At 41.6% G+C, this 17,112-nt stretch overlaps 3 protein-coding genes across 23 annotated transcripts in view; 1 reads left to right on the forward strand and 2 right to left on the reverse strand.

Annotated features, from left to right (window-relative positions):
- Positions 1-9,692, reverse strand: part of NOXRED1 (NADP dependent oxidoreductase domain containing 1) — a 32,191-nt gene extending 22,499 nt beyond the window's left edge. Inside the window, exons 1-2 of one of the 5 annotated variants that reach the window (XM_063793814.1) lie at positions 9,400-9,692; positions 7,965-8,136 (exon numbers count right to left, since the gene is read on the reverse strand). In XM_063793814.1, the coding sequence (XP_063649884.1) occupies positions 7,965-8,119 (155 nt within the window). In that variant the 5' untranslated portion in view covers positions 8,120-8,136; positions 9,400-9,692. Of the gene's footprint in view, positions 1-7,964; positions 8,137-8,698; positions 8,766-9,308 lie in introns of those variants that run through there. The other 4 variants (XM_063793812.1, XM_009428198.4, XM_016926503.3 and 1 more) reach the window with 4 other exon arrangements.
- SAMD15 (sterile alpha motif domain containing 15) overlaps positions 1-17,112 on the forward strand; it is a 72,035-nt gene that overhangs the window by 39,872 nt on the left and 15,051 nt on the right. For 2 of the 3 annotated variants that reach the window (XR_010150836.1, XM_016925809.3), the window contains exon 3: positions 9,353-9,729. The exons of the other annotated variant lie outside the window; for it this stretch is intronic. Coding sequence is in view for 1 of the 2 variants with exons in the window: in XM_016925809.3 (XP_016781298.1) it covers positions 9,353-9,385 (33 nt within the window). In the remaining variant the exon portion in view is untranslated. Of the gene's footprint in view, positions 1-9,352; positions 9,730-17,112 lie in introns of those variants that run through there. 3 annotated transcript variants of the gene reach the window in all.
- Positions 11,907-17,112, reverse strand: part of VIPAS39 (VPS33B interacting protein, apical-basolateral polarity regulator, spe-39 homolog) — a 31,230-nt gene continuing 26,024 nt past the window's right edge. For all 15 annotated transcript variants that reach the window (XM_001164812.7, XM_054666182.2, XM_003314430.6 and 12 more), the window contains 4 exons: positions 14,914-15,000; positions 14,239-14,328; positions 13,603-13,707; positions 11,907-12,869 (listed from right to left, as the gene is read on the reverse strand). In XM_001164812.7, the coding sequence (XP_001164812.2) occupies positions 12,849-12,869; positions 13,603-13,707; positions 14,239-14,328; positions 14,914-15,000 (303 nt within the window). In that variant the 3' untranslated portion in view covers positions 11,907-12,848. The remainder of the gene's footprint in view (positions 12,870-13,602; positions 13,708-14,238; positions 14,329-14,913; positions 15,001-17,112) is intronic.

Consider the following 17,112-nt stretch of genomic DNA (forward strand, 5'->3'; position numbering starts at 1 on the left):
ATGTCATCTGTGAACAGAGACCATTTTATTTCTTGCTTTCCAATTTGGATGTCTTTTGTTTTTCTTGCCTAATTGCTCTGACTAGGACTTCCAGTACTTAAATAGAAGTGGTAAGAGTAGGCATCTTTGCCTTGTTTCTGATCTTAGAGGAAAAGCTTTTAGTTTTTTTTTTTTTTTTTTGAGACAGAGTCTCACTTTGTCGTCCAGGCTGCAGTGCAGTGGTGTGATCTCGGCTCACTACAACCTCCGCCTCCCGGGTTCATGCCATTCTCCTGCCTCAGCCTCCCGAGTAGCTGGGACTACAGGTGCCCACCACCACGCCCAGCTAACTTTTTATATTTTTAGTAGAGACGAGACCAGGATGGTCTCGATCTCCTGATCTCGTGATCCACCCGCCTCGGCCTCCCAAAGTGCTGGGATTACAGGCATGAGCCACCATGCCCAGCAAGCTTTTAGTTTTGTACCATTGAATATGATGTTACCTGTGGGCCTTTCATATATAGCCTTTATTATATTGGGGTAATTTCCTTCTATTCCTAGTTTGCTGAGAGTTCTTATCATGAAAAGGTGTTGAATTTTGTCAAACACCTTTTCTGCATCCATTAAAATAATCATGTGATTTCTGTTCTTCATTTTGTTGATGTGATGTATTATGTTGATTCATTTTGCATGTTGAATCATTGTTGCATTCCAGAAATAAATCCCACTTGGTCATGGTGTATAATCCTTTCTCTTTTTTTCTGGGACAGAGTCTCGCTTGGTCACCCAGGCTGGAGTGTGGTGGCACAATCACAGCTCACTGCAGCCTTGACCTCCCAGGCTCAGGCAATTCACCCACCTCAACCTCCCAAGTAGCTGGGATTACAGGTGTACACTACTATGCCTAGCTAATGTTTAAATTTTTTTGTAGAGACAAAATCTCACCATGTTGTTGCCCAGGCTGGTCTCAAACTCCTGGGCTCAAGTGATTCTCCCACCTCGCCCTCCCAAAGTGTTGCAATTCAACAGGCATGAACCATTGCACTTGCCATATAAATCTTTTAATAGGCTATTGGACTCAGTTTGGTAGTATTTTATTGAGGAATTTTGCATCTGTATTCATCATGGGTATTGGTCTGTAGTTCTATTATTTTTGTCTGGTTTTGGTATCAGGGTAATGCTGGCCTCATAAAATGATTTCAGAAGTGTTCCTTCATCTTCAATTTTTTTGGAAGAGTTTGAGAAGGATTAGTGTTCATTCTTGTTAAATGTTTGGTAAGGCCAGGTATGGTGGCTCATGCCTATAATCCCAGCACTTTGGGAAGCCAAGGCAGGCAGATCATCTGAGGTCATGAGTTCGAAATCACCCTGGCCAATATGGTGAAACCCAGTCTCTACGAAAAATACAAAAATTAGCCAGGCGTGGTGGCAGGCACATGTAATCCCAGCTACTCGGGAGACCAAGGCAGGAGACTCGCTTGAACCCGGAAGGTGGAGGTTGGAGTGAGCCAAGATCGCACTACTGCACTCCAGCCTGGGTGAGAGAACAAGACTCCGTTTAAATATATGTAAAAAATAAAAATAAATGTTTGGTAGAATTTTCCAGTCAAGTCATCAGGCCTGGGGCTTTTCTTTGGAGTTTATTATTATTATTGAGTCAATCTTACTAGTTATAGTTCTCTTCAGATTTTTAAAATTTCTTCATGATTCAGTCTTTGTAGGTTGTATGTTTCTAGGAGTTTTTCTATTTCTTTGAAGTTATCCAATTTGTTGGCATATAATTGTTCATAGTAGACTCTTACTCTTAAGATCCTTTTTACTTCGATGGCATCAGTTTTTTTTTGTAGAGACAAGGCGTTGCTTTGTTTCCCAGGCTGGGATTACAGGCGTGAGCCACCACACCTGGTCTGTGGCATCAGTTTTAATGTTTCCTCTTTCATTTCTGATTTTATTTGATTCTTCTCTCTTCTCTACCAGTTAGTCTAGGAAAGGGCTGTTAGCTCTTATTTTTGTTCTTTTTTCCCCATTGTTTTTATAGTCTTGTTTATTTATATTCTAATCTAATTATGTGCTTCCTTTTGCTTACTTTGGGTTTAGTTTGTTCTTTTTGTAGTTCTTTGAAGTATAAAAGGTTAGGTTGTTGATTTGAGATCTCTCTTATTTTTAATGTAGGCATTTACCCCTATAAAGTTTGCTCATAGTACTGCTTTTGTTGCAACCCATAAGTTTTGGTATGTTGTTTTCATTTTCACTTAAGATATTTTCAAATTTTCCTTGTGATTTCCTGTTTGATTCATTGGTTGTTCAAGAGTTGTGTTGACTTCCACATATTTGTGAATTTTCTAGTTTTTCTTCTGCTATTTCTAGTATCATTCTATTATGGTCAAAAAAAAAAAAAAAGATGGTTGGTATGATTTGAATCTTCTTAAATTTGTTAGGACTTGTTTTGTGACCTAACGTGATCTATCCTGGAAAATGTTCCATGTGCACTTGAAAAGAACGTGTATTCTGCTGCTGTTGAGTGGAGTGTTATGTACCTGTCCATTAGGTTCTAATTGGTGTATCATGTTGTTCAAGTCTTCTGTTTCCTTACTAACCTTTTGTCTGGTTGTTCTATCCATTATTGAAAGTTGGGTATTAAAATCTCCTACTATAATTGTATACCTTCAGTTATGTCAATATTTGCCTCATATATGTGGATGTTCTGATGTTAAGTACATATATAATTGTTGTATCTTCCTGGTGAATTGGTCTTTTTATCATCATGTCATTCTTTGTCTCTCATGACAGTTTTTGACTTAAAATCTATTTTGTCTGATACAAGTATGACTACTCCTGTTCTTTTTTGGTTACCATTTACGTGGAATTATCTTTCTCTATGCTCTGACTTTCAGCCTATATGTGTCCTAACATCTAAAGTGAGTCTCTTGAAGACAAGATATACGTTGGATCTTGTTTTTGTTTTTGTTTTTTATCCATTCAGCCACTTGGTATCTTTTGATTGATGGGCTTAATCCATTTACATTTAAAATAATTACTGATAGGGAAGGACTTATCACTGCCATTTTGTTTTTTTCTCTGTGTTGCAGTTTTGTTCTTCTTTTCCTCTCTTGCTGCCTTCTTTTGTATTTCACTGATTTTTTTTTGTAATGACATTATTTTCTTTTTGTTGTTGGTATTTTCTTTGTAGTTACCATAGGAAATTGCATAAAAGTCATAAAAATAGTTGTAACAACCTATTTTAAGATGATAATGTCAATCATATACAAAAACTCTACTTCATCTTCCCCTACCCCTGCTTTTTGTTATTTATCTCACAAATTATATCTTTTGGATATTTTGTATCCATTAGCATGGTTTTATAGTAATAGTTTTTTTTTTTAGTATTTTTATTTTTGAGACAGGGTCTCACCCTGTGGCCCAGGCTAGAGTACAGTGGCGTGAACACAGCTCACTTCAGCCTTGATCTCCTGGGCTCAGGTGATCCTCCCGCCTCAGCCTCCCAGGTAGCTGGGACTACAGGCACATACCACCATACTTGGCTAATTTTTGTTATTTCTAGTAGAGACGGGGTTTTACCACATTGCCTAGGTTGGTCTCGAACTTCTGGAATCAAGCGATCCGCCTGCCTCAGCCTCCCAAAGTGCTGGATTACAGGCGTAAGCCACCGTGCCAAGCCTATTTTTAATTTTTATTTATTTATATTTATACTTATTGATATTTATAATTTTATTTTATACATTTTATTATTTCTATATTTACATTTTTATATACATTTTATTTATCTATTTATGAGACAGGGTCTCGCTCTGTCACCCAGGTTAGAGTGCAGTGACATGATCATTGCTCACTGCAGCCTCAACTTTCCAGGCTCAAGCAATCCTCCCACATCAGACTACCACGTACCTGAGACCACAGGTGTATGCCACTATGCCCAGCTAATTGTTTTTTTTTTTAAGAGATGTTGTCTCCCTATGTTGCCCAGGCTAGTCTCAAACACCTAAGCCCAAGCAATTCTCCTGCCTTGGCCTCCCAAAGTGCTGAGATTACAGGTGTGAGCCATCACACTTGGCCAGCTTTTATCTTTAAATCCTATACCACAATTAAAAATGATTTATGTACCACCCATCACAGTATTATGTATATGGCTATATATTCACCTTTGCCAGAGAGCTTTTTATTTTTGTATACTTTTGTGTTGTTGACTAGCATGTTTTCATTTCAACTTAAGGATTCCCTTCAGCATTAGTTGTAAGGCAGGTCCAGGAGTGATGAGGTTTTTTATTGTTGTTTATCTGGGAAGCTCTTTCTTTCTCTTTTTTTTTTTTTTTTTTTTCTTGAGATGGAGTTTTGCTATTGTCACCCAGGCTGAAGTGCAGTGGTGCAATCTCAGATCACTGCAACCTCTGCCTCCCTGGGTTCAAGCAATTCTCCTGCCTCAGCCTCCCGAGTAGCTGGGATTACAGGTACCTGCCACCATGCCCAGCTAATTTTTGTATTTTTAGTAGAGACAGGGTTTCACCATGTTGGCCAGGCTGGTCTTGAACTCCTGACCTCAGGAGATCTGCCCGCCTCGGCCTCCCAAAGTGCTGGGGTCACAGACGTGAGCCACCATGCCCAGCTTCTCCTTAGTTTTTGAAGCACAGGTTTGCAAGAGATAGTATTCTTGGTTGACAGGTTTTTTTTTTTTCTTTTTTTTTTTTTTTTTTGAGACAGAGTCTGGCTCTTTCGCCCAGGCTGGACTGCAGTGGTGCGATCTTGGCTCACTGCTACCTCCGCCTCCCGGGTTCACGCCATTCTCCTGCCTCAGCCTCCCAAGTAGCTGGGACTACAGGCGCCCGCCACCGCACCCGGCTAATTTTTTGTATTTTTAGTAGAGACGGGGTTTCACCATGTTAGCCAGGATGGTCTCGATGTCCTGACCTCGTGATCCGCCCGCCTCGGCCTCCCAAAGTGCTGGGATTACAGGCGTGAGCCACCGCGCCTGACCAACAGGTTTTGTTTTTTTTTTCCCCTTTCAGCACTTTGAATATCTCAAGCACTCCCTTCTGGCCTGTAATGTTTCTGCTGAGAAGCTACCAATAGTCTTCTGGGAACTCCCTTGTGTGTGATAAGTTGCTTTTTCTTTGCAGCTTTCAGTATTCTTTGTCTTTGACTTTTGATGGTTTGATTATAACATGTCTCTGTGTGGTCCTCTTTGGGTTCATCCAAATTGGAGTCCTCTGAGCTTCCTGAATTTGGATGTCCATTTCCTTCCTCAGATCTGGGATGTTTTGGGCCATTATTTCTTCAAATAAGCTCTTTGCACCTTGCTCTGCCTCTCTTCTCCTTCTGACATTCCCATAAGGCATATATTGACCCACTTGATAGTATCCTGTAAGTCCTCTAGGTTTTCTTCACTTTTCTTAATTTTCTTTTTGCTCTTCTGATTTCATAATTTCAAATAACTGGTCTTCAAATTTGCTGATTTTTTCTTCTGTGTGATTAAGTCTAATGTTGAACTACTCTAGTGAGTTGTTTCAATTCAATTATTGTGCTCTCCAGCTCCAAATTTTGGTTCTTAGTTTCTCTTTATGATATTATTTTATTCATGTATTGTTTTCCTGATTTCATCAGTTTTTTTTTTTTTTCTTCAGAGACAGGGTCTCACTATGTTGCCCAGGCTGGTCTCAAACTCCTGGGCTCAAATAATCCTCCCACCTCAGCATCCCAAACTGCTGGGATTACAGGCCTGTAATTTGTAATACGCAATTACAAATTTGTAATTTGTAATTTGTAATTACAAATTACAGGCCTGTAATCTGTAAACTTTGCCCAGCCTAGTTGTTTTTCTGTGTTTTGTAGCTCATTGAGCCTCTTTAAGATTATTACTTTGAATTCTTTGTTAGGTAACTCACAGATCTGTTTCTTTAGGGCTGGTTTCTGCAGTAGTTTGTTCTTATGGTTGAGCAATATTGCCTTTTTAATTTTTGGTGGAATTTGGGCATTTGAAAAAACAGTCAGGCCTCTCCCAATCTTTACAGACTGGCACCATACAGGGGAAGATCTTTCCCAATCAGCCCAGCTAGAGATTCTGGGGCCTGTCAAATCTTTCCAGGAATGTGTCTTCTCTGGGCTTGAGTTTGGAATTTCCCAATTAAAGAGTTTTGCCTGTTTCTATTGCAGGGGCTGATAATCTTTTCCTCACTTTGGTATCTATCTACAGTACTGCAGGTTCTCTGTACTGCAACAAGCCACTGAGTGATCCTTTGTTTTCATCCAAAATATGTTGGTTCCTCATCAGTGCTCCAAGTCATGTGAGACAGAAACCAATCCCTCAGGCAGCCCCCAAAAAGGCAGAACAGTGGACAAACATTCCATTTTTCTTTTTCCCTCCAAAGGAGAAGCCACAAATTAGGCATTTTCTCCTGATCACCTGAGGCTGGCTTGAGGAAAGGGTTATCTTAGGTGAACTGCAATGGCTTTTCTTACCCCTGTAAATACAGCTCTTCTTGGATTTGTACCTCTCCAGGGCACTACAATTTCTTAAGTGCTTGCTGGAGGTTTCATAAAGGCTTTTTGGACCATATATTGTTGTTAAGTTAGTGTCTCGAGGTTACAAAGTCTGGAGCTTCCTATTTCTTCATCTTACTGATACCAATCTGAGACAGATGTCAATTTTTATTGCTATTAGATGTGAGTGCATTCCTTTCCTACGATACACCCACTCTTTCTAGTTTGCTATTTCAAATCTGCAGACTTGAGAAACCAGATAACTTGGCTTTTTAAGAAGGTTATGACTTATAAATGGTTTATAAAAACAAAACAGTGTTCATTCAGCGTACAACTTTAAACTACAAAAACAAAACAAAAAAGAACAGAACTGAGAAACTAAGGATGAAGATTTCAGACCACTATTTCCAGAGGTTCACTTACTGTTGGTGCTGGATGTGTTTCCTTGGCGCAAGATTAACCAAGTCAGACTTCTGAATACATAAGGTATACTTTCGTTGCTGTATGACAGCCTTATATTTGTTCTGTATTTCTGTAAAAACCAGTGTCTTAAAGCTCTGGATTTTGCTTCTAAGCAACATAAGTCACACTCTAAGCCTTCTCTCCTGGTTGAAAGAGCACTTTCTCTTAGTGCCTGATCCTTCCAAATATAAAATGCCACCTGCAAGTTTCATATATTGTTTTCTCCCAGTCATATTGAGTACCACTAATAGGTTTATGCATCCTTATCTCCTTATCAGTAAGCCAGTCAGTAAATTCACTGAGAAGCCTGCCTCCTTGGACATGTGCTGTATCTATAAACATGTTCAATTCAAATTTGGTCCCACCATCTAGGAATTAATCTAACTTCAGAGAAAAACTAAGAAGTAGAGTGAGGAGGTGACATATGCTCCCAAGTGACCTGGAGTTGCAGAATTCAGGAGCCTAATTATAGGTACCTGCTTCACACACATTTCCTATTTAAGTGTCTGAAGCCATATTGTAGAAAGATATTAGAATCAAGACTGGACTGACAGCTTTTCTGCAAATCAATATTCCTGGTTTCAAGGAAGTCACTGGCACAGGGCCTGTGAAGTCCCGGGTAGCCTTCCTGTAAGGGAGCATTCCACTATTACCTCAGCCCCAAAAGAAAGAATTGATTCCATTTGCATTCCTTGCCAATAGATAAGGAATGGCTAGACATTAGCAACCGTGGAGGGCAAGCTGGTGGTCATGATGACTGAGTGAATGGATGAATCAATGATCATTTAATCAATCCATCCACTAAAAGGTAATCACTACTAATCCATGCTTTATTGTGTAACCACGGCCAGGGGACCCTGGTATAGATTTTCCTGTCCTTTTAGACCAGGAGTCATTGACTCTGGGTTGGAAAAGATAGGATCACAATCCACCAGCCAAACTTACCCTCCAATATAAAAAAAATTTAAGACATTTGAATTCTCAGCAGTGAGATTCTTGTCGATCTTCCTGAATTTGGATACTGGGCTTACCTCAAATTATATAATAGTTTGCAGAAGAAGGTTGCATGGGCACAAGCCTCGATCATCAGTCCCCGAGAACGGCCCTGCAAATACAGCCAGATACGATCTTCCTCTGGAACCCCATACTCAAACTGCAGGGACTCAAGGTCCTGGAGCATGTCCATTTCCAAGCCACTATTTCCTGCAGTGATAGACACTAATCAATTTGGCTCCCTGTCCCGGTAGAAAAGGGGTCTATGTAGGAGGTGTGTGTATGATGGTGTGTGTGCCCAGGTCACAAGCACTCATGATGATGGGCTTCAGCACCTCTCTACTCCCAGATTCTGAACTTGGAATTCACCTCTCTTGAATTCACACTCTAGAGTGTGAGTGTTTGAGGATTCCTAATCACTGGCTGCCCATGAATCCTGGACTCATGAAAAACCTGTACAGAAACCCAAAGTATTGTTTCTCCACACAGGTTACCGGCACTGTTTTCGGCAGATGAATTTACAACAGCAATTGAGTTTTACAGGTATTCTTGGGCCAGGACGTTTTCCCTTCCATTCCCTCCTGCGTTTTGGAAATAGGACTGAACACATAGAACCACATTTCAAAGAAATGCTTCCCTTTCACTAAACTCTGTTCTCCACAGGGTACAAAATAACCCAAACTAAGTATCATTGTCCCCTGTCTAGGGCAGGGACATCTAGATTTTACAAACTAAACTAAGTCATATAAACCCATCTACATATATCTATCACCAAACAGAGAAGATTGGCTCTGCTCTTCAGTACTTCTGATCCTGGAAGGTAGGAACTACATTTCTATGGAGAATTACCCAAGAAACTTGTGATTATGACTCCTTAACTACCAGATTACAGTCTCTAAGTCTTAAAGAGGCCAGCCCCACGTAGAGGTTTTCCTGAGCTGCGTATCAGGACATGAGTTCCTTCCACTATTTCTAGAAGTACTACACTAGAGCAGTATGAGACCCTCCTTTTCCCAACAGAAGATTCTGGATTTCTACGGGTTTTTTTTGCAGACTAGAATATCTTACAGATTTTAGCACTACTTGAGTTAGTTTACAACTCCTTCTTTTTGTGTTCAAGAAACCAATAAAATTTTTTCAGGTGAAATCCACATAACATAAAATTAGCCATTTTAAAGTGAACAATTCATCAGTACATTCAGAATGTTTTGCCACCACCTCTATCTTGTTGCAAAATACTTTCATATTCCCAAAAGGAACGCCTACACCCATTAAGCAGTTACTCCCTACCCCTCCCCACCCTCAGCCTCTGGAACCACCAATCTGCTTTCTGTCTGAATGGATTTACCTATTCTAGATATTTTATATAAATGGAATCATACCATATGTGACCTTTTGTGTCTGGCTTCTCTAATCCCTTTTATAGGAAGGCTGTTATATGACGACACCATCTCTTTAAAAGCAAAGTCTCACCCGGGCGTGGTGGCTCACGCCTGTAATCGCAGCACTTTGGGAGGCCGAGGCAGGCGGATCACTTGAGGTCAGGAGTTTGACCAGCCTGACTAACACGGTGAAACCCCATCTCTACTAAAAAGCTGGGCATGGTGGCAGCTACTTATTAGCTGGGCGTGGTGGCACGTCTGTAATCTCGGCTACTCAGGAGGCTGAGGCAGGAGAATTGCTTGAACCTGGGAGATGGACGTTGGTTGCAGTGAGCCGAGATTGCGCCATTGTACTCCAGCCTGGGCGGCAGAGGGAGACTCCATCTCAAAAAAATAAAAAATAAAATAAAATAAAATAAAAGCAAAGTCTCTGCACTTGAAATGAGGGGCATGGACGTTCTCATCAAACCTAAGAAACATTTTCTTACACCAAAACAGTCAGTAGGTCATCCTAATGTTGCCAAGTAATGCTTCCTGCTCCGAAGGAAAAAGAAGCTCAAAACCTAGATTAGCATGACCAATGCAGCATACAAGTTGTACAGACATGAATTCTAGGCCTATCCTTTACTTATGCATTCTCAAAAGTGGGGATCAGTTGTTACATTTTGTATTATGTCACCTTGGCTAGGCTGAACTGCAATTTCCAGAATTCCCTTCCCTGTATGTTTCCAGTTAAGGTGGACCACCAGAGATATTTCTATGCAAGATCAGGAGGGTGGAAATGAACAGCGACCAGTCTGTGTTTCAGTGTGCATAATCAGGGGAAGTACTTTTGTAGTTCACACATGTTGTTGTTTATCTGCTGAGTACCTTGTTGGTGAGGGGCAACAGTTGGGCCTGTAACTGCTACATCTTCCCTCGTTCCTTCTTCAGTTGCTCCCTCCTGGGCCAGGTGTTTTTCAGTTCCATGACAAAGGCCACTAGCTTTTCCAGCAGCGGGACACCCACCTCATCAAGGTTTGAGGCTGTGAGAACTGACATGGGTCCCAGTCCCTTCTCATGGTTTCTAGCTTGTCCCTGCTCACTCACTTTATAATGATCTTCCCTTCTTCACGGCCTTCCCTATGGATTTCAAGCTCTACCACTGGACATGAAGACAACTACCTTAAACACACCCTCCAGCTGCCATACTTGAGTGGAAGTACTCAAACAGAAAAGACAGGCTCTACTCCTCAGTACTTCTCATCCAATTTCTCTAAACAGGTCAGAGAAAGGTCAAATTTCTCTAACAAACTGCAGATATAGATTAGATTAGATTAGATTAGATTATGCATATATATGCCTAGTGGTTCTGCTTCTCTAAATGAACCCTAACCAATATACTAGTTAATAAAGTAACCACTGTTTGTTTGAAGATGAACCAATAATTTTAGTACAATCTAGCAAATTAAACTCGTTTCTTCAACAGCAAGAAGGATGATCAAGAAACGAACTAAATATGAGGTTACCTGGAATTGCAAAGTGGAGGAGCAAAAGATGGAGTCTGATCCCCTTAAAGCAGTTTCTCAACACTGGTGTTACTAACATGTGGGCAGGATAATCCTTTGTTGTGGGGCTGTCCTGTGGATTGGAGGGCGTTTAGCAGCATCCCTGACCTCTACCCACTGGATGCCAGTAGCACGCCTAGTGTGGCAACAGAAAGCAACTTCAAACATTGCCAAATGTCTCTTGAGGGGCAAAACTGCCTCCAGTTGAGAACCATATTGCCTTAAGGCATGGCATGTGCCTCTGTAGGAGCATCTTCTCTTTGCCTTCTATGACTTCACCCACTCCACAGTCACAGGAGCACAGAACTCTACAAAATGTTAGCTGGGTGTGGTGGCATGCGCCTGTAGTCCCAGCTACTCAGGAGGCTGAAGCGGGAAGATTGCTTGAGTCTGGGATGTCAAGGCTGCAGTGAGCCATGACGGTGCCGCTGCACTCCAGCCTGGGTGACAGACCATGTCTATTTAAAAAAACAGGCTGGGTGCGGTGGCTCATGCCTGTAATCCCAGCACTTTGGGAGGCCAAGGCAGGCGGATCACCTGAGGTCAGGAGTTTGAGACCAGCCTGGCCAACATGGTGAAACCCTGTCTCTACTAAAAATACAAAAATTAACTGGGCGTGGTGGCAGGTGCCTGTAATCCCAGCTACTCGGGAGGCTGAGGCAGGAGAATCATCTGAACCTGGGAGGTGGAGGTTGCAGTGAGCTGAGAGCGCCACTGCACTCCAGCCTGGGTGACAGAGCGAGACACCATCTCACAAACAAACAAACTCTACAAAATTTTAGATTATCTAATGAATCCAGAGAAAGAAAGGGACTCACCCAGCATCACATAACTAGTTAGTGGTAGAGCTGGAAAAAGTCAGGTCTTGTGTCTCCCAGCACCGTGCTGTTTCTGTTAGCCACACAGCCCTGCTTTGCCATAGCACTGTTACTCTATAACCTGACATGTGCTGACAGGCTGCTGAATGCAGTCACTGAGGAAGACTTGTAATGATCCTAAGATCCTGAGCAATTATTTCATCATTCTGCACAAAACCACCAGGAGCGGGAGAGAAGGCACCAAGGAAGAAATACCTTTATTAGGAGTCTAGGCATGTCAGAAAAACCCAGTTCAGTCACAGAAAAGGAGGCAAATATTGGTACAGAGCAAGAATCCAAGTGTGAAAATAAAACCTCCATCTAAATATCCTAACAGAAATGCTGCTGAATTTAGCCCAGGTGAAACTTCTGAAAGCTCCTGGTGAAATGAGATTTTTGCATAAAGAGAGAGCTCTCCAGCACTGCTGCATCTGAGCTTCTTATAAAGTGACGGGTCTTGGCTAGCAGTAGAGGAAGAGATAAAGGGGATGTCTCATCACCCAAGCAAGGTCATCTGTGTTCAAGTGAGAGAAGAACCTTAGGGTTTTGGACAGAGTAAACTGGGGCAGCAGAGGGAAAATGGCTGAGGAAACACAACGTCTAGGCCGTGTGTGGCATAATGTGGAGGGGTCTGTGCAGTCTGGTGTGAGTGCATCTCCAGGAGGTCTTGGGAAACACTGGCATTCCTTCCGGAGGCCATTTTGGTTCTGTTCTGACTTCATTCAGAGCAGAACTGCCAATGTCCAGTGCCAAGTCCTGGATCATAATTAGCTGAGTGGAATGCAGTAGCCACCCTATGACTCCCATACCTCTTCCTTTCTGGAGCAGTCACTTTTCTCAGACCAAGTGAGATCTTACCCAGTAGGGGCCCAATCTAGAAATCACTCCCACCTTCATATGAGCACCAGGTGGAGAGAATCATTCTCATGACTCAAAGCTTTAGATCTCGATCCTCAGATGATGTTCCTTGGACAGAAGATCAGTCTGAAGTTATCTGTGTCAAGAGTAGCTGGCACTGCCCGTGGGGTAATGGGCCCAAGCGATGTGATGCCGCAGCTCTCCCAAAGAAGAGCTCTCTCTGCTTTCACAGGCAGGAGAGGAGGAAATGAGGCAGGCTTCAAGGTAGTCAATGCCACTTAATTCTTCCATCGAATTTGCTGTGGAAAGAGGAAACAATGAAAGTGTGTGATCAGTTCTCACTTATCCCTACAGCAAGGCAGAGAAAATGCAACAAAACAAGGCTCAGCTAGATAATGTAAGGAAAAGAAAAAGTAGAATCAGATCAGGAGGTGGGAGATGTTGAGAAATTTTTAAAAATATGTGGGGGAGTTCATTTATTCAAAGATGCATTAAACACCTATTTTGTATTTTACAAGCCTAATTTTGGTCATTTGACCCTAAGGTAGGTTCCAAAATACCTAACAGGGAACTAACTTTCATATTAACAAAGAGCTCAGTAATTTCCTGCTGTGAGAGATGAACCAGCTGTGCTCCCCAGATAGCTAACATCTATTTCACCCACTTCTTATTTTCAACTGGTAGGTCCCATCCATCCCCATGAGACCATACAGTTTGGATATTCTGAATCTGTAACATGTTTTCATACTTTCAATATTTAGTTTCTCCTACCTGCTAGGTTTAACTATTATCACAGCATTACAGTTAAGTCTTAGCTTGAGGTCCCCAGATTACCCCCCTATCATACCGCATCTCAGGAGTAATTTCTGCTATTCAAAGCAGTGCTTTTGACATTGTGGCCAGAGGAGAGCCTTACATCCATGTGGCTTAGCCAACTGCAATCCTTCCAGACCTTGGGAACATACATTTGGTACTATTTTGTGAACTGTCTGTCTCCTGAGCCTGCTGGAGGGGTAAACTGTAGCTGCTCACCGAGCTGCTGAGAAGAGCATCAATCTTCTCCTCCTCTGCTGATCCTTTATCTACCTTACTCCTGTATGCTAGCAACTGTTGACGATCCTTCAGGTCCCGGTAGGTCTGTGCATCAAAACAAACAATACGAACCTCCAATCAGCCTCTGTACAGGGTTCTTTTTGCCCAGGATGGTCTCAAACTCCTGGGCTCAAGCAATCCTCTCTCCTCAGGCTCCTGAGTAGCTGGAACTACCGGTGTGTGCTACTGTGTACACATGAGGGCTTATTTCTTTTTGTCATTATCACTTTGACCCAACGCTCAAGGAGAGGCTAAGAGGCTATAGTGGGATAACAGTGGGGTCCAGTGCCCACAGAACTCCACGTTGGAGAAAAGACTACACAGCTTGTATAGCTTGATTTAGTTCTATGAATTCTCCAAGTACAACAAGTTTATAAAAACACAGAGAAAGCAGTCAGAGGGCTGGGAAAATAATACAGGAATGCTGGTCTCCAAACGAACTCTTGCCAGATTATTCTGTCCATTCAGTCAAACCTGGTGGGAGCACCTCAGGATCTTGGACAGAGAATATTATAATCCCCACCCTGCTTCGCCACTGAGGATCTAACGGAGGACTCCCATTTCTTGGGGACTCACATCAATGACGACATCATGGCACTTGAACTTAGTGGCTAAGTTCAACTTCGTGTCCACATCTTCCACCAGATTGACATACTCCTGTAATATCTGTGGGAAGAGGTACTTCCGATTAATGATTCAAACGCCCATAAGGCACAGAGCTCTACAAGGTAGAAAAGAAAGTCTTGAAGAAGGCAAAAGAGTTCAATAGCTAATGTTTCCAGTTCCCATCATCAACCACAGGACTAGTTCTGCAATGGGAATGAGGTAACGCTACACAGTACTTCCATGCTGCCTCAGGAAGCAGGAAAGAGCACACTTCTCCTGATCCTCGAGCCAGATACACATGCCAGCAATGAGTGCTCTAGCTGTGATCCAGTGCTCTGCTCATTTCTCCCTGATGTCTTTTCTCCATGAGTTCTCCTCTTCTATCATTTGAACAGTACATCAGTATTCCACTTGGGCTAACACAGTAGATGCTACTCAGAGAGGACAGTTTGGAATTGTTTCTAAAGGGGAGAAAGGGAGAGAATTTCACTCCCTGGCCTTTTCTGTCTTGAGGCCTATTGCAGCCATTGTGCTGCCTTTAAGGGAAAATAAGAGCAGATCGGGTCTCCCATCACTGATCAGTAAGAGGCTTAAAGTTAGGTCTCCGAGAATATCCTGTACCCAACTCTCTTCAGGACCCATTACCTGCACAGGGGCATTGTTCTTGTGCAAAATTTCGACAACCCGATGGAAGCCAATGGGTGCTCTCTTCTTGGTATAGCCCAGCCAGTTCTGAAAGAGGAAGATGGGGTAGCGGCAGGTAGGCCAGGCACATTCAACACATTCTAGGTTAGTCTATGTTTTACGATCAGACCAGAATAACGTGGTGGGTGAGTGGGGGTGCTGAGGGATACAGAAATAATGAGAAATGAATTTTTCAGAAAAATCAAGGGATTTGAGAGAGTGGAAATGAATCAGGTTTGAAATAACTTCTTAGATCTATAGAAACGAATGCAGGGAAAAGTCTTGAAATACTACTAAATGGAATAAGTAACTTACTTAATATTTGTAGTATGAACTTATCAGTGTAGAAAATAATTCCATCTTCCATATCTTTATAAGTACAGATGTTTATTTGCAAATTCATGAGGGAAGGTCTGGAAAGCTAGCCATTAAACTTTTAACAGTGTTTGCCTTGAGAAAGGGGGTGAGATAGGAGTAGGTAGAAAATGAAAAAGGAACTTCACTCTTTCTATACTTTAATACAGTGTTTGATTTTGACAACAGACACGTATTGCTTTGTTAGTTAATATAACTAATTAAATAATTAACAAATAGGAAAAACAGAAAATTTTTAAACCCATAATGGAAAAACAGATATTTAAAACATAAACTAATTCATATGGAACCACCAAAGATCCCACATAGCCAAAGCAATCAATGTTAAAGAAAAACAAAATGGAGGCCAGGTGCGGTGGCTCATGTCTGTAATCCCAGCACTTTTGGAGGCCGAGGTGGGCGGATCACTTGAGGCCAGGAGTTCGAGACCAGCCTGGCCAACATGGTGAAACCCCATCTTTACTAAAAATACAAAAATTAGCCGGGCAGGGTGGCGCATGCCTTTAATCCCAGCTACTCAGGAGGTTGAGGCAGGAGATTCACTGGAACCCTGGAGGCAGAGGTTGCAGTGAGCTGAGATTGCACCACTGCACTCCAGCCTGGGTGACAGAGCAAGACTCTGTCTCAAAAAAAAAAAAAAAAAAAAGGGGTAGGGGTAGGAGGCAACATGCTTCATGATTTCAAATTATATTACAAAGTTATATATATTAATCAAAACAGTACGGGGCTGGCATAAAAACAAACACATAGACCAGTGGAATAGAATAGAAAGCCTAGAAATAAACCCAAGCATATATGGTCAGCTAATTTTCAACAAAAGCACCAAGAGGACCCAATGGGGAAAGGATAGTCTCTTCAACGAGTGGTGCTGGGAAAACTGGATTTCCACATGCAAAAGAATGAAATTAGACCTTTATCTTACACCATACACAAAAATCAACTCAAAATGGATAATATACCTAAGCATAAGACCTGAAGCCATAAAACTCCTAGAAGAAAACATGGGGAAAAAGCTCCTTGACATTGGCCTTGGCAATGATTTTTTTGGATATCACACCAAAGGCTCAGGCTACAAAAGCAAAAATAAATGGGATTACATCAAACTAAAAAGCTGCACATGGCAAAGGAAACAATCAAAATGAAAGGCAGCCTATGGATTAGAAGAAAATATTTGTAAACCACATATCTGATAAGGGATTAGTATCTAAAACATATAAAGAACTCACACAACGCAATAGCAGAAACAAAAATTACCAGATTTAAAAATGGGCAAAAGACCTGAATGGACATTTCTCCAAAGAAGACATGGAAATGGCCAAGAAGTACATGAAAAGGTGATCAGTATCACTAAACATCAGGGAAATGCAAATCAAAACTACAATAAGATATCACCTCACACCTGTTAAGATGGCTGTTATCAAAAAGACAAATGATGTGTTAGCAAGGGTGTGGGGAAAGGGAACTCTTGTACCCTGTTGGTGGGAATGTAGATTGGTGTAGCCAATGTGGAAAATAGGCTGCAGTGAGCTACGGTCATGCCACTGCACTTCAGCCTGGGTGAAAGAGTGAGACCCTCTCTCAAAAAAAAAAAAAAAATTAAAAATAGAACTATCATATGACCCAGTAATCAATCTTTCTTTTGGGTATATGCCCAAAATAAATGAAATCATCACCTCATAAAGATACTTGCATTTCCACATTCATTGTAACACTATTCATGAGATGTTAACTATTCATGAAATGTAACTATTATAAATTATTGCTGAGAATTTAAATATCTGTAAC

Source organism: Pan troglodytes, chromosome 15, assembly GCF_028858775.2.
Source record: "Pan troglodytes isolate AG18354 chromosome 15, NHGRI_mPanTro3-v2.0_pri, whole genome shotgun sequence".
NCBI lineage: Eukaryota > Metazoa > Chordata > Mammalia > Primates > Hominidae > Pan > Pan troglodytes.